The following is a 22,540-nucleotide window of genomic DNA, read 5'->3' as shown; positions in this document are numbered from 1 at the left end:
TTAGAAAATGAGGCACTTAAAATCTTTTGAGACGATATAATTTTACACTGACAGGCTGGAACCAGATTTACTACAGATTGCTTCCACACATTTTTCTTTGGTACAGCCATCTGTGATTCTAGTTCTTGGTCTGAATGCTGTGCTCAGTAGCATAACCATGCCATTCTGAGGCCTAGCTTTACAGGAATAGAGACTTCTTTGGAGGACCTAAGAGTCTGTCTTATTCTGCTTAACATTGAGAAACCTTATATTAACTTGGGGATGATTGGTGACAGCTCTTGCTGCTTCCAGACCTTAGGCACAACTTTTGAAGACTTTTTAGGTAAGAAGATGATGGAATGGCAAGTAGTTCATTATTGAGGGAAACATGGAAGTTCCTTCTTTTGGCAACCAAATTTCATATCAAGTCAGGAATCTCAAATTATTTTGAGAAATTATTTTGTTAACCAAGTCTAATTGGTCGTTTATTAAATTTATAGTTAAGAATTAGAGCATTCTTAATTCTTTTATAATTCATTCCTCCTGCTAACATGGATTTATTGCCAAAAGAATTATTTTCCTAAATTCTCAAAGTCTTTAAATGCATGTCTTCATTGGTTACTATGGTAAAATTGGGGTGTGTTCCTTAAGGTGGAGATGTTCTTTTTGAAATTACTATCTTCCATCTCCTTTTTTTCTGGGTAGCAGTAGATGTCGTCACCATTGCTTATCTCCTCCACAGTACCCATATTTTTTTCCCCTGAAATTAAGGTTCTTAAATTCAACTAGTCCTAGGAAGTAAAAAGAAGCAGCTACTCTAAAAGCAGCTAGCTGGGCAATTTGGAGCCTTTTCAGGTACTATACTTTTGTAAAATGCCTCTCAGTACTAGGAAATTGGAAGGTATCCCATTCTTTGGTTGTAGGCAACAGAGACCAACTTGGGTTACTTAAGCAAAAGGAAATTTATTGAATATCAGGAATTCACAAGATTAGGGAGAAGTCTGGAGAAACACACTTGGCATTGGCCAAGAACCAGGGCAGCCCTAAAGGGCTCAGGAAGCTGTAAATTGTTATAGGATGCACTATAGCAATTTCAGTTCTTAGAAGGGAGCATTCAGCCAGGCCTGGCTTCAGTCATTGTCCTCCATACAGCTGAGGAAGTTGGCTAGACTATCCATTGGGGTGGGGAGGATGTAACTCCTCAGAGTTACGGTGCTACTAAGAAAGGGGAATGGATGGATAGTAGGGTTATAAAAACACAATAAATACATACTGGCTCAGTCCCTAGACCTTACAGTGGAACATGGACTTTGGAGAGCTAAAGTGGCAGAATCAGACCTTAAGGTCATTTAAGGTTAAGGTTTCTGTTTTTTGTGTTGTTTTTTTGGGTTTTGATGGGTTTTGTTTTTGTTTTTGGTTGTTTTGTTTTTGGTGGCCTTAGGGTATAAATCACACAATTCACACATTTTAAGTATACAATTCATTGTTTTTTAGTATATTCACAGTTGTGCAGTCACACAACTAAAACAGTCAATTTTAGAATATTTTCATCACCCCAAAAAGAAACTTTAGTAATCACCCTTCATCTTCCCCTAGCTCTAAGCAACCACTAATCTACTTTCTGTCTGTATGGATTGGCTTATTCTGGACAATTTCATGTAAATGGAACCATACAATATATGCTCTTTTTTGACTGGCTTTTTTGACCATGTGACTAGCATGTGTTTAGGGCTCATCCATATTGTAGCATGTATCAGTACTCCATTCCTTTTTATTGTTGAATAATATTCCACTGTATAGCTATACCACATTGGTTTATCCATTCTTCAGTTGTAGGGTTGTTTCCACTGTTAGCTGTTATGAATAATGCTCCTTTGAACACTGGTGTACGAATTTTTGTGTGGAGATATTTTCATTTCTCTTGGGTATATACCTAGGAGTAGAATTGCTGGTTCAAATGGTAACTCTTTAACTTTTTGAGGAACTGCCAGACTGTTTTCCAAAATGGCTGTACATTGTACTTAGTGGTATATGAGGTACCAATTTCTCTGTTTGCAAACCGAAGTTCAAATCCTGGTTCTAGCATTTCTTGCTTTGTGACCTTCAGTAAAACAGTCTGAGGACCCATCTGTCACTTGTAAAACAAAACGTACCTAACTTGAAAGGATATAATTAACGTTAAGTATCTAAGCATAGTGTCCATCTCAGTAAGTTTTTAAAAATTATTTAGCTTCCTTCCTCCTTCCTCTTCTCCCTGGCTGCTCCCCATGACTTCCTCTTGGGTTTCAAAGCTGTGTGAGTTGGACTTGAATTCTCTTGCTTCATATTACTTAATCTTCCCAGGAAACAGTAGTAAGAGACGGTGTGGATATACTGGATCTCCTGACTGCTAATCATAATGATCACCATATGAGATGAAATACAGTGCATCTTAACTTACAGATTAGCTTACTTTGTTAAAGTCCTGTCCTTAAACAGTTTCTGTAGAGCATAAGTCCTGTCAGAGTAGAGGAATAGAAGTCAGTGAATGGCCTTTAAGTCAAAAGATAAACCCCAAATAGGAATTAGGATACCCCCAATCTAATTCTGCCCTGTCTTACTTCATTCAGAAGTCTTATCTTTTTTTTTTATTATTAATTTTTATTGGAGTATGGTTGCTTTACAATGTTTTGTTAGCCTCCACTGCACAACAAAATGAATCAGCCGTACGCATACAGGTATCCCCTCCCTTTTGGACTTCCCTCCTATTTCGGTTACCACAGTGCATTAGGTAGAGTTCCCTGTGGTATACGGTACGTTCCCATCAGTTGTCTATTTTGTACGTAGTTTCAATAATGTATATGTGTCAATTCCAGTCCCTCCCTCCCTACCCCTTTCCCCCTTTGTATCCATACATTTGTTCTCTACGTCCAAATCTCTTTCTGCTTTGCAAATAAGATCATGTATACCATTTTCTAGATTCCATATATACACGTTATTATATGACATTTGCTTTTCTCTTTCTGACTTCACTCTGTAGGACTCTCAGTTCATCCGTGTCTCTACAAATGACCCAATTTCGTTCCTTTTTATGGCTGAGTAATATTCCATTGTATATATGTACCACATCTTCCTTTTCCTTTTTTTTTTTTTTTTTTTTTGCGGTACGCGGGCCTCTCACTGTTGTGGCCTCTCCCGTTGTGGAGCCCGGGCTCCAGACGCGCAGGCTCAGCGGCCATGGCTCACGGGCCCAGCCGCTCCGCAGCATGTGGGATCTTCCCGGACCGGGGCACGAACCCATGTACCTTGCATCGGCAGGCGAACTCTCAACCACTGCCCCGCCAGGGAAACCCATGTACCACATCTTCTTTATCCATTCCTCTGTTGATGGACATTTAGATTGCTTCCATGACCTGGCTGTTGTAAATAGTGCTGCTGTGAACATTGGGGTGCATGTGTTTTTTTTTAATTATGGTTTTCTCTGGGTATATGCCCAGTAGTGGGATTGTTGGGTCATATTGTAGTTCTATTTTTAGTTTTCTAAGGAACCTCCATACGGTTCTCCATAGTGGCTGTATAAATTTACATTCCCACCAACAGTGTATGAGGGTTCCTTTTTCTCCACACACTCTCCAGCATTTATTGTTTGTAGATTTTTTGATGATGGCCATTCTGACCGGTGTGAGGTGATACCTCATTGTAGTTTTGGTTTGCATTTCTCTAATAGTGATGTTGAGCATCCTTTCATGTGTTTGTTGGCCATGTGTATGTCTTCTTTGGAGAAATGTGTATTTAGGTCTTCTGCCCATTTTTGGATTGGGTTGTCTTTTTGATATTGAGCTGTGTGAGCTGCTTGTATATTTTGGAGTTTAATCTTTGTCAGTTGCTTCATTTGCAAATATTTTCTCCCATTCTGAGGGCTGTCTTTTCGTCTTGTTTATGGTTTCCAGAAGTCTTATCCTTTTAAAGAACCTGATTCAGGAAGTCACAGGGAGACTACCTAGCTTTTTTTTCTGCTGTAGAACTGAGTAGTATGCAGGTAGCCTGTTTAAAAACCATAGAAGAGAATGAACTCATGGGGATAACGGGCCTTCAGGACAACAAAAGATTAATAGAGTTGACTCAAAGTAGGAGGGAAGAGATCAAGACCAAAGGGTCAAAACCAAGGTTTTCTTCTTTGACCTGCTTTACCATACATAATAAGCAGACTGTTTAATGCTGGCTGTAGGAACAAGGTAATAGAGTATTATGACTGGATCATTTTCGCAGTTGTTCTGGCAGCTGTGTTAGTTATTCTGACCATATGGAACCCATCTGACCCCTGTGATTGGGGTTCTAGAATAAGAGTCATGGTGGGAAATGAAAGTCATGATGCTTATGATTTAGATATTTCTCCAGTAACGGTGTGGGGTTTTTTTTGGTTTTTATGGCTGCGTTGGGCCTTTGTTGCTGTGCGCAGGCTTTCTCTAGTTGCGGTGAGCGGGGGCTGCTCTTCATTGCGGTGTGCAGGCTTCTCATTGCAGTGGCTTCTCCTGTTGCGGAGCCTGGGCTCTAGGCGCATGGGCTTCAGTAGTTGTGGCACGAGGGCTCAGTAGTTGGGGCTCAGTAGTTGTGGCACGAGGGCTCAGTAGTTGGGGCTCATGGACTCTAGAGCGCAGGCTCAGTAGTTGGGGCACACAGGCTTGGTTGCTCCGAGGCACGTGGGATCTTCCCGGCCCAGGGCTTGAACCCGTGTTCCCTGCATTAGCAGGCGGATTCCTAACCACGGTGCCACCAGGGAAGTCCTTCAGTAACAGTTTTAAAGTGCTAGAGATACTTTTTTTGGTCATTAGCTCAAGCATAGAAAGAGCTAATTATTTTAGTGATTGTGAATCTCGTTTCCTAATTTATTTTCCTAATTTTCTAGTTTTAGAAATTAAAATGTTTAGTTTTAGAAATCGAAATGTTCTGCTTCCTCTCTGTTTATACCTGTTTTACTTTTTAAATTTCTCTCCATATATGTGTATTTAATATTTAGTAATCATTAGGAATCCTTTGCTATTGTCTAGGAAATTTGTCCTAATAAGAAATACTATCTTCTTCAAAACACATATGACCAACTAAGCCAAATATGAAAATGAGAAGTCAGCCTTGGTAATGTGACCATGGATCAAGATAACTGGAATAGAGTTGAGACTCCAGTTGAGCACATCTCAGGACGGAAGTTGACTGTGAGACAGACATTGGACATTATGTAATACGATTTTTAAAAAAATCAAATAGGACCCGAGGTTAAACTTTTCCAGCTGATTCCTGTTTTGTGTAGGGATAAATTGTCCAACTTACAATTTTTCATTGTGGTCAAGTTGGTTTACTAGTCTCAGAATATCTTATTACAGTCTTTCCTTTGAATATTGTTTGTGCTGTCTTTTCCTCCAGTTTTTAATTGTGAAATGTCCTTTGCTTTTTTTCCTCTATGTATTCATGATGTTAGCCCAAGTTACTCGTCTTGGTTGTTGATGCTCAGCTTCCTTAGACAACACATTTGCACATGCAGACTTACATATACAGTTTTTTTTATTACTTGAGTATGTATTTTATAAGCAGCTCTGGTAAATGTCAGTTGATACTGATGGTGATGTGGACTGTTCTGCTAATTTATTTGGTCTCTACTTATTCTTGTAAAATGCTTCAATATAATACCAAAGAGCTATGTATACTTTCAGTGTGTTTTAGAGAAGAATTTGCTTATGTACTGTTTTTATTCACAAGTAATTTGCATTGTCTTATCTCTTCTAGGAAGAGAGCATTCCCATTGCTTTATCTGGTAGGGATATTTTAGCTAGAGCAAAAAATGGAACAGGCAAGAGCGGTGCCTACCTCATTCCCTTACTTGAACGGCTAGACCTGAAGAAGGACAATATACAAGGTTAGTTGTTTGTTTAAACTGTAAATGGCGATTTAAATCTTGGAGCGATTACCATCTTTTTTTTAGTCAGAACTTAAATAATCTGGAATTCGTATTTATCCTTTTCACGGTTTTTGGCCTGGTTGTCTTGTAAAAATGATTCCTAACTTTTTTTAAAGAGATTTTCTAGTTTTCAAAGTTCTTTTACATATTACACAGCTATGACAACATTCCAGTGAGATAGGCAAAATAAGATTATCGTCCTATAGATAGATAGGAAAAGCTAAGATCTTGAGAAGTTAAATTATCTGACATAGATACTTACAAACTATGGAACTGAAATGTTTCTTGTGACAGCTGTGTGTCTGCAGAGTTCCTTGTAGAAACATGAACTTCTTCTCTTTAAAGCCTTGTGGTTTGGGGATTTTAAGAGGTTAGGCAGTAAGGAAGAAACAAATTTCCATAACTGTACCCAGAGTAAGCTAATAGAGTTAAGTTTTCATCTCTGAAGCTTTTTCTTAAATTTTCAGCTGTTTTTTCCCCCAGCTTTCTTGATCTATAATTATTATTTCTGCCCTCTCTCTGTTACTTACTTTCATATGATGTAAATAGAACTGGGTGGCAAGAGTTTCTTATTTGGGTATTTTGACTAGTGAATCTCTTACTAAAATATTAATGAACTTTGGGCTAATAATTGACAACTCAAAGAACCCTTTAAGGGTTTGTAAATAAGAAGAGTACAAGAATTGTATAGCATTGTTACTGAGGAATAGTCTAAATCTGGAACACTATAATAGGTTCTCTTTTTTTTTTTTTAGGAAATTTATTCATTTGAGTGTCTTAATTACAAGGGGAAATATTTCTGTAGCTTCTTAAACTCTTAATATATGCTGTTTTTTTTCTGTTTTCTCTGTTATTTGTTATTTTCCAGCAATGGTGATTGTTCCCACTAGAGAACTTGCTCTACAGGTCAGTCAAATTTGCATCCAGGTCAGCAAACACATGGGAGGGGCTAAAGTGATGGCAACCACAGGAGGAACCAATTTACGGGATGACATAATGAGGCTTGATGATACAGGTAGGAAATGATTGATGTAAGGTGGCTGGCTCTCTGTAATTCCACACACAGGTGTTTCCTTTCAGTAACTTATTAAAATTGTTTTTTAAATTAATAAGGAACAAACATTGCAATATAAAAATGAATAAAGGAAATGACCATTTCATTCAAGCAAAAAAAACAAATTGTTTTAGTAATAGAAAGAATATTCAGCCTTACTAATTTTTTAAATTGTACATAAAAACAGTAAAGTGATATTGTACCTGTCTGATTGACAAGGTTAATTCAGATTGGCAAGGCTAATTAGTAACCAGTAATGTGAGTTTGTGGAGAAGTTGGGTGTCTTGCAACATGGGCGTATAAGTTGATATAATCTCTGTGGTGGGCAATTTGGCATTATATTTCAAAATTATAAATGTATATTTTTAAGAATCTTTTTTTGAAGAAATAACTGGACAAATGCAAGGTTGTTTACTACAGCATGGTTTGTAGTACTGAAAAACTTGGAGCAACCTGAATGTCAAGGGAGTTTGGCTAAAATACATTGGATATAGTCTGAAGGGAATTCTACACGGCCATTAAAGAGTGAAGCTGACCTGTATTCATTTTTTAATGAAGAGTTCTCCATGGTACATTATTTAGTGAACAAAGAAAACAGCAAGAATGAAATCCACTTATATAAAATTATACATAGAATTTTAGTCAAAATTTTACATATGATTATCATTTAATTAGTTTAATTATTATATTCTTTGTGCTGTCCTGTTATTTAAAATGATTATTTTATTTGATCCTTATTACAGTCTTCGGAAGACCCTTGATCTAGATTAAAGGCAAGCTACTGTATCAGAAGCTTGGCATACCTTTTGTTTTTCCTTGGGGGTTGCCCCAAGACAAGGAAGTATGCCCCTTATTTGGAGCAGGTGATTTGGGAAGTTGTAGCCCCACCCCCATGTAGCACTGAAACTAACAGGTATTCTCTAGCCAACCAAAGATGAAATGGAAATCCATATTCTAAAACACATCTGTGCCTCTTTGTATTATTCCTGCCTCTACAGCAGTATTTCTGATAAAATATATGATATAAACCTTTACTATATCCTTTTTGCCCCAACTAAAATTAACGAAAATATGTTTTCTAATCTTGTGTAGTGCATGTTGTGATAGCTACCCCTGGGAGAATCCTGGATCTTATCAAGAAAGGAGTAGCAAAAGTTGATCATGTCCAGATGATAGTATTGGATGAGGTAATGTCTCTTCATTTGGAAATATACTATTCTGTACTACTCTGGCTTTGTTCATAACTGCCAGTGAATGAAGCATAACCTCTTTGTGTTTATGCGCTTTTATTTGTTTTGTTTTGTTTTTTTTTTAATATTTGGCTGCATTGGGTCTTCGTTGCTGCACGCAGGCTTTCTCTAGTTGTGGCAAGCGGGGGCTACTCTTTGTTGCGGTGGGTTGGCTTCTCTTGTTGCAGAACACAGGCTCTAGGCACACGGGCTTCAGTCGTTGTAGCACGCAGGCGCAGTAGTTGTGGCTTGCAGGCTCAGTAGTTGTGGCACGTGGGCTTAGTTGCTCTGTGGCACGTGGGATCTTCCCGGACTAGGGTTCAAACCCATGTCCCCTGCATTGGCAGGTGAATTCTTAATCACTCTGCCACCAGGGAAGTCCCTATGACCTTTTAATAAATGCATGACTCTTGTCGGTTCAAAGTAATTTGCTTACAAAACATGTTTTACCCTTTAAAAACAATAGATGATAGGAATTTATAGCACTAAATCAGCCTTGTGTCTTTTTCTTAGTAAAGCGAGGTTTTTATTTTTCAGTGAGAGAAGTTGTTGAATAATCTCAAAGCCAAGTTCATTCAAAGTCTCTTTCCATTCTGTGATTCATCTTAAGAAGCATGTAATGTCTCTAACCCCTCATTTAACATACAGCTTTGTATTGTTTGTTTTTTCGTCCCTGTTATAATGTGTTATCTCACCAGGTTATAAATGCCTTTTAAGAACTTATTCAGCTCTGCATCCTTAGGACCTAGCAGTGTTTTATACATATAAGAAACCAGTGTTGATGTTTTTAAAGTTATTTTCCTGTTTGGTCTGTGTTTTAGATTACTAGAGCAGTTTCGTCATGATCTATTCAGAACAGGTTTTTATCTTTGAGTAATGAGAGCACATTTATTAGTTACTGCATGCTAGCACTAAGTGCTTTACGTGTTTTTTCATTTAATTTTTGCAAGAATCCTATAAGATAGGTATCCTATAAAGTAGTTACTACAGTAAGAAGACATCTTAATTTTTAAATTGTGGAAACTAAAATAGTGGTTAAGAAACCTCCCAACATAGCTGATAAGGAGACAAGTTTTTTTTTTTTTTTAATTTATTTATTTATGGCTGTGTTGGGTCTTCATTTCTGTGCGAGGGCTTTCTCCTGTTGTGGCAAGCAGGGGCCACTCTTCATCGCGGTGCACGTGCGTCTCATTATCGTGGCCTCTCTTGTTGCGGAGCACAGGCTCCAGACACGCAGGCTCAGTAGTTGTGGCTCACGGGCCTAATTGCTCCGCGGCATGTGGGATCTTCCCAGACCGGGCTCGAACCCGTGTCCCCTGCATTGGCAGGCAGACTCTCAACCACTGCGCCACCAGGGAAGCCCAGGAGACAAGTTTTAAACCCAGGTAGTTTGACTCTGTAGCCTGTACTTTTAACCACTATACTATAATGTCTCTGTAATGGAAGTCACATTAAAATTTTGTTATGGGAACAAGGATTATTTCTGTCTGGGACTTTTTTTCCTTGGAGGATGAGTATTACAGACTTTTCCCCTTCTGAATCACTGGTAACGTGTCTTGGTGCCTTTGGACTATGCAGTGTTGTAGAGGACTTACTGTTTACAACCAGGAGCATTCCATGAACTTGCTGGATGATGCCTTATTAACCAAAGACCTTAGACATTATTTCATTGTGTTTAAGATTGTCTTCTCTTTGTACTACAGGCAGATAAGTTGCTGTCACAGGATTTTGTGCAGATAATGGAGGATATTATTCTCACGCTACCTAAAAACAGACAGATTTTATTATATTCTGCTACTTTCCCTCTTAGTGTACAGAAGTTCATGGTGAGTATAAACCTGTACTTGGAAGCAGTACTATTCTGTTGTCCATGAGTATATCTTTATCCATAATTACATCTTACTACTAGTCTTTATTACACTGATTTCAAGTTTGGGGCTTTTTCTTCAGCTGATCAATTAAGGTTTGTTGTGCATAAATTAACTGATTTTTTTAAGATACAAAAGTAATTTGATTCTTATTTGTTCACTTAGCTTTTGGTGTCAGACTGACATAGCCATTGGTTCTAGATAAATTGATTACAGCATAATTCTATATTTAAAGTACAAAATAGTAACTTAGCTGTATATCTGAATGTTATATCTCCCATTTTATGGTAATTTACTTCTTCCATGACAGATAATAACGTTTTAAAGAGGGCTCCATTCTTTAAGAGTTTGTCAGGCAGAAATGTATGAGGATATATTCTGAGTTTAAGAAATAGACTCTGCTTTCATTTAAATATGAGACTCTTCTTTTTTTCAGAATTCCCATTTGCAGAAACCCTATGAGATTAACCTGATGGAGGAACTAACTTTGAAGGGAGTAACCCAGTACTACGCATATGTAACTGAGCGCCAAAAAGTACACTGCCTCAACACACTTTTCTCCAGGGTAAGTCTGTTAGGCTTCAGCGGCTGAATGTTGTCCGTTACTTACTACTTAACCTCAGTAAAACAAACAGTTGTATCAGTTTTCTCACCATTTTCTTTTTCTTTCTTTCTTTTTTTTTTTTAAATACTTATTTATTTGGCTGCGCCGGGTCTTAGTTGTGGCATGCAGGATCTTTTAAGTTGCAGCATGTGGGCTCTTAGTTGCAGCATGCGGGATCTAGTTCCCTGACCAGGGATCAAACCCGGGCACCCTGCACTGGGAGCACGGAGTCTTAACCACTGGACCACCAGGGAAGTCCCTCTCAGCATTTTCAGTGTAAAAAAAATTCCTTAGTTTTTCCTAAAGGTAGTTTGTGTTGTTGATCTGAAGCTGATACTGTATGATTGTCAAGTCACAGGCACTTCTAATTTGATTCTAAAATAATTTGACCTTAATTACAGATAATCCTCATTATTCTCAGTAATTATAATTGTTCCGTTGTAGGCAGATTCTGTTTTTGCAAATTTGCCAAAATTTCCTTGTCACCCCAAAGTCAGTACTCAGGTGCTCTTGACGTCATTTGCAGACATACGTGAAAAATTTGAGACCTCGTGCGGTTTCCCCCTGCTTTCTTGTTTCAGCTCATACTATAAATGAGCACCCTTTTCACCGTCTATTTAGTGCCACATTTCCCACATTTCTGTGCTTTTCTGTTGATTTCACTCTTTTAAATGGCCCCTAGCCATAGTGCAGAAGTGTTGTCCAGCGCTCCTAAGTACAAGAAGACTGATGTGCCTTGCAGAGATAATGTATTAGATAAACTTCATAAAGGCATGAGTTACAGAACTGTGGGCCATGAGTAAATAAGGTGTCTTTAAACAGTAACACTGTTTAAACCAAATTCCTTGGTGGTCCAGTGGTTAGGACTCCACGCCTCCACTGCAGAGGGCATGGGTTCAATCCCTGGTCAGGGAACTAGGATCCTGCAAGCTGTGTGGCAGGGCCAAAAAAAATAAAATCAGTAACACACATAAAACAAGGTTATCTGTTGGCCCGTTGATGAAGAAGTTAAGTGTTCCTCACAGGAACCTAACCCTGTATTTCCCCTGGAAGCAGTGGTCCTATATTCAGTAATTCAGTGTTTCCAGTAACTGTATAGAACATAACTACCTCAAGTAATGAGAATTGTGTTTTACTCCTGTTGGCAATTATGCAGCCCTTATGAAAAATACTCTGCTACAATAAAACTTACTCTACAATAAAAATTATCTTCAACTGCTATGTAAATGAAATAGTACTTAAAATTTTTACAGTTTTGCATCTCTCTTATATTATGAGATTCTGAGTCTTAGATGATATTTTCAAGATTTGGCAAAGTTAATGAAGGTTTTTGTTTTCCTTCCTTACGTCATCTTTTGTTTTGTTTTCCCCCTGTGCTCAGCTTCAGATAAACCAGTCGATCATTTTCTGTAACTCCTCTCAGAGAGTTGAATTGCTAGCCAAGAAGATTTCTCAACTGGGTTATTCTTGCTTCTATATCCATGCTAAAATGAGGCAGGTGAGTATAAAACTTGAACTTGCATAGATTTTTTTAAAAACCTTTTTCTTAGTATTTCTTGGATTTTGTTTTGTTTTAATGCTCTTCCAAATGCCGTGAGTTTAAGAATAAATTATTCCTTAGCAGGCAAAGGACCATTCATTTTAACCTCTCTGAGGTTAGGTTTTCTAACTACAAACAGGGTTAATAGTACACATCCTTACCTCACAAGGTTGTCAGGAAGATTGAGATTATGTATGAATGAGTAGTTTGTAAGTTGCCAAGCATAATAGAAATGTGAGATTTTATTCCCTTCCTTCCCCATATTCTTAGATTTGGGCTAGTATTTAATACAGTAATCACTAGCCACAGGTGGCAATTTAAAAGAGTTAAAATTTAAATAAATAAGTGAAAATTAAACAATATTTAAAATTTAGATTCAGTACAATCCCTGTCAAACTACCAATGGCATTTTTCACAGAACTAGAACAAAAAATTTCACAATTTGTATGGAAACACAAAAGACCCCGAATAGCCAAAGCAATCTTGAGAAAGAAAAACTGAGCTGGAGGAATCAGGCTCCCTGACTTCAGACTATACTGCAAAGCTACAGTAATCAAGACAGTATGGGACTGGCACAAAAACAGAAATATAGATCAATGGAGCAGTATAGAAAGCCCACAGATAAACCCACTCACATATGGTCACCTTATCTTTGATAAAGGAGGCAAGAATATACAGTGGAGAAAAGACAGCCTCCTCAATGAGTGATGCTGGGAAAACTGGACAGCTACATGTAAAAGAATGAAATTAGAACACTTCCTAACACCGTACACAAAAATAAACTCAAAATGGATTAAAGACCTAAATGTAAGGCCAGACACTATAAAATTCTTAGAGGAAAACATAGGCAGAACACTCTATGACATAAATCACAGCAAGATCCTTTTTGACCCACCTCCTAGAGAAATGGAAATAAAAATAAATAAATGGGATCTAATGAAACTTAAAAGCTTTTGCACAGCAAAGGGAACCATAAAGAAGATGAAAAGACAACCCTCAGAATGGGAGAAAATATTTGCAAACGAAGGAACTGACAAAGGATTAATCTCCAAAATATACAAGCAGCTCATGCAGCTCAATAGCAAAAAACACGAAAACCCAATCCAAAAATGGGCAGAAGACCTAAATAGACATTTCTCCAAAGAAGTAATACAGATGGTCAACAACACATGAAAGGATGCTCAACATCACTTATCATTAGAGAAATGCAAACCAAAACCACAATGAGGTATCACCTCACACCAGTCAGAATGACCATCATCAAAAAATCTGCAAACAATAAATGCTGGAGAGGGTGTGGAGAAAAGGAACCCTCTTGCACTGTTGGTGGGAATTTAAATGGATACAGCCACTATGGAGAACAGTGTAGAGGTTCCTTAAGAAACTAAAAATAGAAGTACCATATGACCCAGCAATCCTACTACTGGGTATATACCGTGAGGAAACCATAATTCAAAAAGAATCATGCACCACAGTGTTCATTGCAGCACTATTTACAATATCCGGGAGATGGAAGCACCCTAAGTGAATGGATAAAGAAGATGTGGCACATATATACAATGGAATATTACTCAGCCATAAAAAGAAACGGAATTGAGTTATTTGTAGTGAGGTGGATGGACTGAGAGTCTGTCATACAGAGTGAAGTAAGTCAGAAAGAGAAAAATACCGTATGCTAACACATATATATGGAATCTAAAAGAAAAAAAAATGATTCTGGAGAACCTAGGGGCAGGACAGGAATAAAGACCTAGACGTAGAGAATGGACTCTAGGACATGGGGAGGGCGAAGGGTAAGCTGAGATGAAATGAGGGAGTAGCACTGACATATACACTACCAAATGTAAAATAGCTAGCTAGTGGGAAGCAGCCGCATAGCACAGGGAGATCAGCTTGTGCTTTGTGACCACCTAGAGGGGTGGGATAGGGAGGGTGGGAGGGAGATGCAAGAGGGAGGGGATATGTAAAGCAATTATACTCCAATAAAGATGTTAAAAAAATAAAATTTAGTTCTTCAGTCACACCACGTTTGAAGTGCCGTATTACATGTGACTAGCAGTCACAGTTTTGGAAAGTACAGATACAGAACATTTCCATCATTGCAGAAGGTTCTGATTTTTCTGTGTACCTCCTCAGGTACATCTGTTTTTACTATTTGCCTGTAGAAAAGGATGCAATCTATATTTCAGAACTTAATTCAACAGAAAATAAATTCAAAACTATAACAAGACAACATTTTGTGTTTGTGCTGACGTTGTGAAATTTCATAAGAAAGCAGTTTCTGTAGGCTAACGGGTTAAGAACTTAATCAACTCACATATGGTTTTCAAAGAAGCTTAGTGTCATGGATCAGATACCTTCTTGTAGGCCCCTAATATTAAAATTGTCACAGGAAATGAATGTATTAAATTGAAGAGAGTATTTCAGAATGGAAGAACATTGTGTTGAAAAAATGTTTACCAGATGCTAGATTTATTGCTTTTGCTAGAGTCAGTGTATGTTTTCATTCTTGTTTTTTAATTGGAAAGTAGTTATTTTTAGCTTTTGTATATAATAACTGAAAAGGTAAATAGTAGATGTTTTGGTCAAGCCAAACTTTTGGCATCTTTTGTTTGAAATATTTTAGAAGTATGGTGAAAATTATCACTAAAAATCCACTCCAGCAAAAAAGAAAAATACCTTTTTTTTTTGCGGTACGCGGGCCTCTCCGGTTGCGGAGCACAGGCTTAGCGGCCATGGCTCACGGGCCCAGCCGCTCTGCAGCATGTGGGATCCTCCCCGACCGGGGCACGAACCCGCATCCCCTGCATCGGCTGGTGGACTCTCAACCACTGCGCCACCAGGGAAGCCCGAAAAATACCTTTAAGAATTGAGATAATAAGCAGCATATACATATGTATTCATATTTATTCCCATGGGAAACTAGTTTATGGTTAATTATTTTCACCTTTTGTTTTTAATTTATGTGTATTGAATTTGGCTCCTTTCTCACTCATGTAAAAAATAATTTGGGTATAAAGAACTTTGGGTAGGAGAAAAAAATCATGGCAGTTTGGGGGCTTGTGTGAGTTTTAATCAAATCAAATGCGTTACTTTGTTCCTAGGAACATCGGAATCGTGTATTTCATGATTTCCGAAATGGCTTATGCCGCAATCTTGTTTGCACTGGTAAGTATTTTGTTTCGTTTACACATAGTTTTGTATTGTTTTTGTTTTGTTTTGTTTTGTTTTGCGGTACGCGGGCCTCTCACTGTTGTGGCCTCTCCCGTCGCGGAGCACAGGCTCTGGACGCGCAGGCTCAGCGGCCATGGCTCACGGGCCCAGCCGCTCCGTGGCATGTGGGATCTTCCCGTACCAAGGCATGAACCCTTGTCCCCTGCATCGGCAGGCAGACTCTCAACCACTGCGCCACCAGGGAAGCCCCCTACCTGTATTTTTCAAAGTCTAAATTAGCATAATAATTGTGGGACTAGAAAAGAATTAGAAGGGATAGCCTTGCATATTAGCTTACCTCAGGCCTCTTATAAATCATTTAGCAGAAGGGGATGAATGAATTCTAAACGAAGCATAAATAATTACTGCTAGAGGATTATGTCTTTTTAGAAGTATTCTACGTTACACAACAAAATTTTTAAAAATAATTTTCTCTGTTAACCTTGGATTAAATACTCAAAAATAGACTGAAGAAAATTACACTCCTGAGACTCATTTATGAGTATATAGCTTATCAGTCATCCTTGATTTGCACAGTCACCTTAGACCATTTTTTTAAAACTTTGTTACAGGACTGGGAAAAGGTAACTTGTTGAGCAGAAAGCTGCTTATGGTAATGTGCATGACAGATAATGCCAGTAATTTGCAAATGCTTTTGAATTACTGATGAAGTGAATGAAGCTTAGGTTACATTAGAAATACATGTTAAAGAGTATTATGGCACCAAATTGAAGGATATAATGGAGTTTTGTGTTTTTGGTTTTTTTTTAAGATTTGTTTACCCGAGGTATTGATATACAAGCTGTGAATGTGGTAATAAACTTTGACTTCCCAAAGCTGGCAGAGACCTATCTCCATCGTATTGGAAGATCAGGTGAGGAAAAGGAAGGAGATGTTCTTTGTGGAGGTTGTTTGAGAAGTTTAATCACTAAATTTTGTTCCTTTGTAGAGTGTGGTAGCAGTTAGAACAGTGAATTAAAACTAATTTAGTTGTTTGATATATCAAATTAATTTCCAACTCTTCCAGAACACTTATTTTAAAAAGTTAAAATAACTTTATGCTTAATTTAAGATTCACAAATGAGAAGCTCACTTCTCTAACTGTACTGTTTAGTATGTATATTCTGGCAATTTTTGACAGAAATGAGCACCCGTTTTTTCATTTGGCAAAGGTAAAATAGCAGTGCTACTTGAGGCTGTGAAACCTGACGTTGTAACGTGTGTGTGAGTTCATATACTCAGAAGGGCACCGAACCAAAACATACATCCTGTATGGATTTGCCACTTATAGACTAGTGCTTGCACATTGATTCCCATGTTTAACTGTTTCATTAATTAAAATTGGTTTTTGTTAGGTCGCTTTGGTCATCTTGGCTTAGCCATCAACTTGATCACATATGATGATCGCTTCAACCTGAAAAGTATTGAGGAGCAGCTGGGAACAGAAATCAAACCTATCCCGAGTAACATTGACAAGAGCCTGTATGTGGCAGAATACCACAGCGAGCCTGTAGAAGATGAGAAACCTTAACAAGCATGTGTGTACCCGACAAAATAGCAAAGTGAGCATAATGCTTAAAGAAGGGAAATCAAGGTCCTCTTTCCTGGGGGAAAGTTGATGTTCCACGATATATAATTAGCAGTAAAGGATGAAATACCTCTTGGCATAAATGACAGTAAACAGGAAGTATCTTGAAGTTGTAGTTGTGATCTTATTGGCGAATCTATAAATGCGGTTCACTTGAATATAGTCTTCCTAAGTAATGTAGTACGTGAGCAGTACTTAAGACAAATTCAGACTTCTAAAATAATGGAAACAAAAAAGAATCTTAGCGATTTTGAATATGAAAATATTTTTGCTCTTTATCACTCGGTCATCTCTGTTAGTGTTCACTCTTAATTTCTAATGGGAACCTTAATAAATTATGTTAAATTACCTGTAAAATTTTATTGCTAAAGGTGTAATCAGGTTATGATGATAACTGTCTTATTTTAAATGCCCACTCTGGTTTCCTGCAGATGGTTTCTCATCTTTTGGTGACTGTTGGGCTCTGGTAGAAATGCTTAAAACAAGGCTTAACATAGGGAAAAACCCCTAAAACAGCCTACATTCCTCTAAGGAAACTGATTTAATTTGAGAGCTGTTAGTTTCCAAATCAGCAGTGAACATTCTACCTGTTACTATTTTTAGGTTTTTCAAATTACTCTCTTCACTTTAACCTTTTTATCCTAATTTAAATGTCAAACACAAAACCCTTGGACAAATATAAAACTAGCCCATGTTTGCTAATACATTGGTAGGCTGTTGAGTTCCTGTACGGTTTAAAAAAAATTTTTTTTTTTTAATTGTCATAGAGACTGCTGCCTGTTACCAGAACTTTCAGGGTTTCATTCTGTCTCTGGGATACATAGCAGAAATTCCTTAATCCTGAGTGAATTCTATAGTAGGCAGACAGGCTCAGTAGAAGCTGTTATAGAGAGCAGTGGGATGGGGATTGTGAACACCTATGTATCCTAGTTCGTATTGCTTTCATGGCATTAATTTTAGGCTTCTTTTTTCTTTAGGTTTTGACAAACTACAGAAGGCTCGTTTGGATCTGTGACACATCGATTTTGGGGGGATGCTCTTCTCTTTGTGGGTTTTTCATCTTCTTTTATTTTGGAACTATGAAGACTTAAAAGAGCTCAGACATTTTTTCTTTTTTTTAATTGGTGAAGAGAAAAAAGCTAAAAAGGAATTTACCTTTTTTGTTCCACTTGTTTGCACTGTGTGCTGACTGAACATTAGTTGCACTAACTGCTGGTTTTTTAAAAATGTTTTCTGGGGAAGGGGGACAAGGAAGGAGGAGAAAGAAGAGAAGGGGAGAAACCCTAAAAAGAGAAGAATCTTGATGAACACAAGCTTGTCTGCGATTTCAAAATTCTCCAACAGCTGACTCTTGAGTGCATTTCAACTTCTCCCTGGTTACTCATCCGTTTTTTAAGCCTGAAGAGCTTATTACTTATTTGTGCAAAGTGCCTTATGCTATGAGACCATTCAGAATATCATCTTTTAGACACAGCCCAAGGAATCAACAGTAGTATTGTTTTTTTTCTTTCTTCTTTCTTTTTAAAATTTTTGTCTTTCCGTTTTGGTTTCAAGTTGAAGTCTCTCTCTTCCCTTTCTACCCGATACTCAAGCCCAGGGCTGGAAGATGAAACGTATTAGTAATGTTAAACACCATTTTCTTTTTCTTTATGTGGAGGAGTTGATATGCAACTGCAGTTCATCCGCACTGTAAATACATGTATTTAAAAAAAAAAAACAATCCCAAGTAAAAATTTCTTCTGGGCTGAGTAGATGCAACATCATCGCTCCCAAAGGAAAGAGCAGTCTATCATTGCAGGAGCCATATGACAAGCCTTTTGTGCTCTATAGCAGAACACTAAAGACTGGTTTACATACACCTCCATTAGCAGTTATGGCACTTGATGTGTAGACGTTGTCAGAGCCTTTGACCCTCTTTCCTCTGTGGCAAAGCGTGTCCCATAGAAAATTGGGTGTGTATACTTGTATAAACTTTGTAAATAGGTTTTTTTCTGGGTTCATATATATATATACATATATATATATATATATATTTTTTTTTTTTTTTGGATGAAGGTTGCTGGGATTAAGGGGATTAGATTGATTATGGGAGCAGCTAAAGATGAGAGGGGCTCAGTTTTCCGCAACACTAAATTCTAAAAAAGTACTTTGGCTTCTTACTGTAGAGAACAGACCTCTACAGGGACATCCTCTGTTGGAAAAGGGACCCAGAAGTCTGGGATCACTGCTGCCACACTTTGTCTCATATAGTACCTTTGGAGGAGGCCTGACAGAGAGAGCAAGGAAGCTTCAGAAACCTGTAATTCAAGATGTTATTTTTGAGACACACTCTCTGATAATGTTTCTTCCCCCTTTTTAAAAGTTTGAGAAACACTTCAAGCTCAGCAAAAGGGGACAAAGAATAATTTGCCTTGCAGTGTGGCAGTTTGATTGAGTGGCAGTTTCTTTGAGCAGTATATGTATAAAGCGTGGATTTGCATTTCAGAATATTAGCCAGTACCAGCTGTGGTGACATTAGCAGTTCTGGGGCTTACTTTCTGTGGATCTTCTCCTGTACTGTGTAAGTGTATTGCCCTCTGCCCACCTTGATACATAAACTTGCAGGAATGGGCAACCCCTGAGAGCTGTTAACTTTGATGCTACAGAAAGCTGCTTGCCACCCTCTTGCTTTGTGACAAGAATTATCTGTCATTTTGCATTGTAAATTGCTGGCAAATGCGTTACAGTCAATAGTGTTGCTTTAAATTGTGCCCCTCCCAACATGCTTGATGTTTGGCCTGATCTCCAGGCAAAAGGAGTGAGATGAAGCAAAACCAGTGAACTTTTTTTTTAATGTTTTTAATTCCCTTTTAACCCAGTGTACTAGGTCAATTAGGAGGCATCTAGGATTTTTTTTTAAAAAAAGGAAAAAATAAAATTAAAAAAAGTTGATTTCCATATGCCACTGTTTTCCAAAACCCTAAAATATTGCAAGATGTGTCCTGCATAAACTTTCATGCTTAACTCATCTGGAAAAAGAAATCAGTTATTCAGAGTGGCTTTTTGACTCTGCCTAGTTCTAAGCAAAATTGTGACACCCAGAATTCCTTGAGGATCAAAATCCTGCAGATGCCTCCTGATCAGACATAGCCCTAACTCCTTAAAAACTGTAGCAAGAGCTGCACAGTACAAACCCCAAAAAGAATAACCCATTTATCTGGTAGCCAAGCCACATGTGTCTATCCAGCCAATGTTGGTTACTAAATACAAGGCCTACTTAAGGAAGTAACCTTTTTCCGGGGAGGGGTGGGGGGAGGGAATTTAAAAGGCATCAACTTTTGACCAAAAATCTTGCCCTTGTACTGATGCAGCTCTCTTTCTCCCCCACCTCTGGCGAGATAAGAGGAATCATTCATTATAGAAGAAAAGGAATGCTCATAAATGAAGTTTTGTGTCTCGCTAGAGTGTGTGGGTGACTAAGCAGCGCAGTCTTTTTTGCCATCCTCAGACTGTGCTCTGCCTGGTGCCACATGCCTGTGGGTCCCTCTAAAAGCACAGACTTTAAATTGAAAGTATTACTGAAGTACAGCCTCTGATGAGGAGTGGCACTTAAAACTATCTGGGACACCACTATTGGACACAGTCTTGTAGAGGCAGCTGTCCAGTTTTGGTGCTTGTCTCTTGAATAGGAATTGTTAAATGGAAAGATGCTCAAAGGACTAGGTCAAAGCCTAGTCTTTTTTTTTTTTTTTTTTAATCGCCCTTACAATAAGGAGCATTGTTACTATTGGAAGTTGTTTTTGTGTTCCTTGCAGTATTGGGTGTTTATATTAAGTAATGATAATATTTTTCCACTGGTTCATTTGGATGAAAACTATTTGCCCAATTTTTAATATTTAAATTACATTCAGCACCTGGTTTAACCAGTGGTTATATAGTTGTGTAATGGGTTGTGGACTGTTACACAGCTTGCTGCCTCTGTCCTCCTCTTTTCCTTACATTCCGATGGAGAAACTTTCTTGCCTTTTCCCTTAGTAATGGAATGGAATAAATTTATTCTAAAATGATCTTCCATGGGAAGAAGGGAGAGAGAAACCTAAATATAATCTCTAAATTATTTTCAAGTTGGTCCCAGCATCATAATATGGGTTGGCCCCAAAGACTGGGGGGAGGGGGGAGGCAACTGGTTATCAATATTTGTTTTCAGAATGAGATGGGAGCATCTTTCCTTTGCCATGAGCTTTGTGTTAGAGACCATCATGCTTGGGTTAGAACCAGACAACCCAGCACAAAGCCTTGAGTGTAAATTGTTGGAATCAAAACATCTCATTCTGATCACTTGATTTTTTTTTTTTTTTTAATAGGGGTGGGAGGGAGGTTACTTTGCCCCAAAAGGGAGGGTATCTGCACTAAGGATTTAGAAACACTTTGGAAGCTCATAACCTCATCAGTAACTGCCTTTAGTCACACTCCTGACCTTATAGATGAGTAACAAAAGGATGAAATAAGTTCTTGGGAATTAAGCCATGTTATTTTAATTTGCTCCTTTTTCAGCGTTCTGTGTCTCTTAAGCTGTTATTGTGGAATCATTTTCTGGCAAAATAACCTTTGTCAAGCAAAATTATTGGCCTTGTGGGAGCTGACGTCAGTCAACTTTGGTGAATTTAAGTGGACTTTGGTGAGCTTATAGTTGTACTTTATATCCTTAAAGGTAGTTTTTTAAAACTTCCAAAGAAAACCCACTCTCCTTTCTGATCTAAAAACTCATCTTTGGGGTAAAGAGTTCAGTGTCCAAAGGTTGTAACAGTTCATGAGGTAAGAGGGCGCTAGCCTGGCACCTGGATTCTGCCCCTCCGTAGCTGACAGATTCCAACAGAAGTGTGTTTAAATTCTCCAGTAGACAATACTGGGCGGGGGGGAGGGAGGGGTAGGGTTGGGTTGCTAAGGTACAGGCTGCTGTACTTTACCCAGTGGTTGTGAGGGAGGGTCCCTGGAGAAAACCAAGTCGCTAGTCCCTTTTTTGAAACAAAATTAAAACTTGAAAAAAATTTTTTGTTTAGTACAAAATGGGATAGAATTTAATGTCCCTAGCCACAAGGGACCAGTTCCACTGAGAAGTGAACAGTGGGAACTCAATTTTGAAAACATTCGGGGAAAGGGAAAATTGGCTTTCTGTTAATTGGCAGATGTTCCAGTGGGGCTGTTTTTGTTGGAATGTGTTATGTTGTATGTACACATATATGGACCAGAGCGTCTGCTGAGTTTATAAAGTTAAAAGCTGGTTGATAAAATCTTGATTTTTGTTACTTTATCACAATAAAAGCCCACTGGAACTTCAGATGTGTGTGTGGTGTGTCTTTAGCATCAGGCTCTGCGGTTTAGGAATACTTGCCTTTGAAATCATTTTTACTTACATAACTCACATTCTGGTAAAGCAGTAAGATTCTCAGCACTACTCCTCTGAATAAATTATGTGAGCACCTTTGTCCAGCCTTATTCATTGTCCCACCGTTTGCATTTCACTCTGTTTTCATAGCCTAAACACAGAACAGATAAT

At 38.1% G+C, this 22,540-nt stretch overlaps 1 protein-coding gene across 6 annotated transcripts in view; it reads left to right on the top strand.

Annotated features, from left to right (window-relative positions):
• Window positions 1-22,321, top strand: part of DDX6 (DEAD-box helicase 6) — a 34,360-nt gene extending 12,039 nt beyond the window's left edge. For 5 of the 6 annotated variants that reach the window (XM_030838600.2, XM_030838607.2, XM_030838615.2 and 2 more), the window contains exons 5-14: window positions 5,737-5,866; window positions 6,777-6,923; window positions 8,055-8,149; window positions 9,895-10,017; window positions 10,496-10,624; window positions 12,045-12,161; window positions 15,308-15,371; window positions 16,189-16,290; window positions 16,772-16,978; window positions 17,982-22,321. In XM_030838600.2, coding sequence (XP_030694460.1) covers window positions 5,737-5,866; window positions 6,777-6,923; window positions 8,055-8,149; window positions 9,895-10,017; window positions 10,496-10,624; window positions 12,045-12,161; window positions 15,308-15,371; window positions 16,189-16,290; window positions 16,772-16,947 — 1,083 coding nt within the window. In that variant the 3' untranslated portion in view covers window positions 16,948-16,978; window positions 17,982-22,321. The remainder of the gene's footprint in view (window positions 1-5,736; window positions 5,867-6,776; window positions 6,924-8,054; window positions 8,150-9,894; window positions 10,018-10,495; window positions 10,625-12,044; window positions 12,162-15,307; window positions 15,372-16,188; window positions 16,291-16,771; window positions 16,979-17,981) is intronic. The other variant, XM_070046200.1, reaches the window with a different exon arrangement.
• The last annotated feature ends 219 nt before the right edge of the window (window positions 22,322-22,540 follow it).

The sequence above is a fragment of the Globicephala melas genome, chromosome 8, assembly GCF_963455315.2.
Source record: "Globicephala melas chromosome 8, mGloMel1.2, whole genome shotgun sequence".
NCBI lineage: Eukaryota > Metazoa > Chordata > Mammalia > Artiodactyla > Delphinidae > Globicephala > Globicephala melas.
Note: the sequence above shows the minus strand (reverse complement) of the source record. Positions and strands in the feature narration are given on the sequence as shown.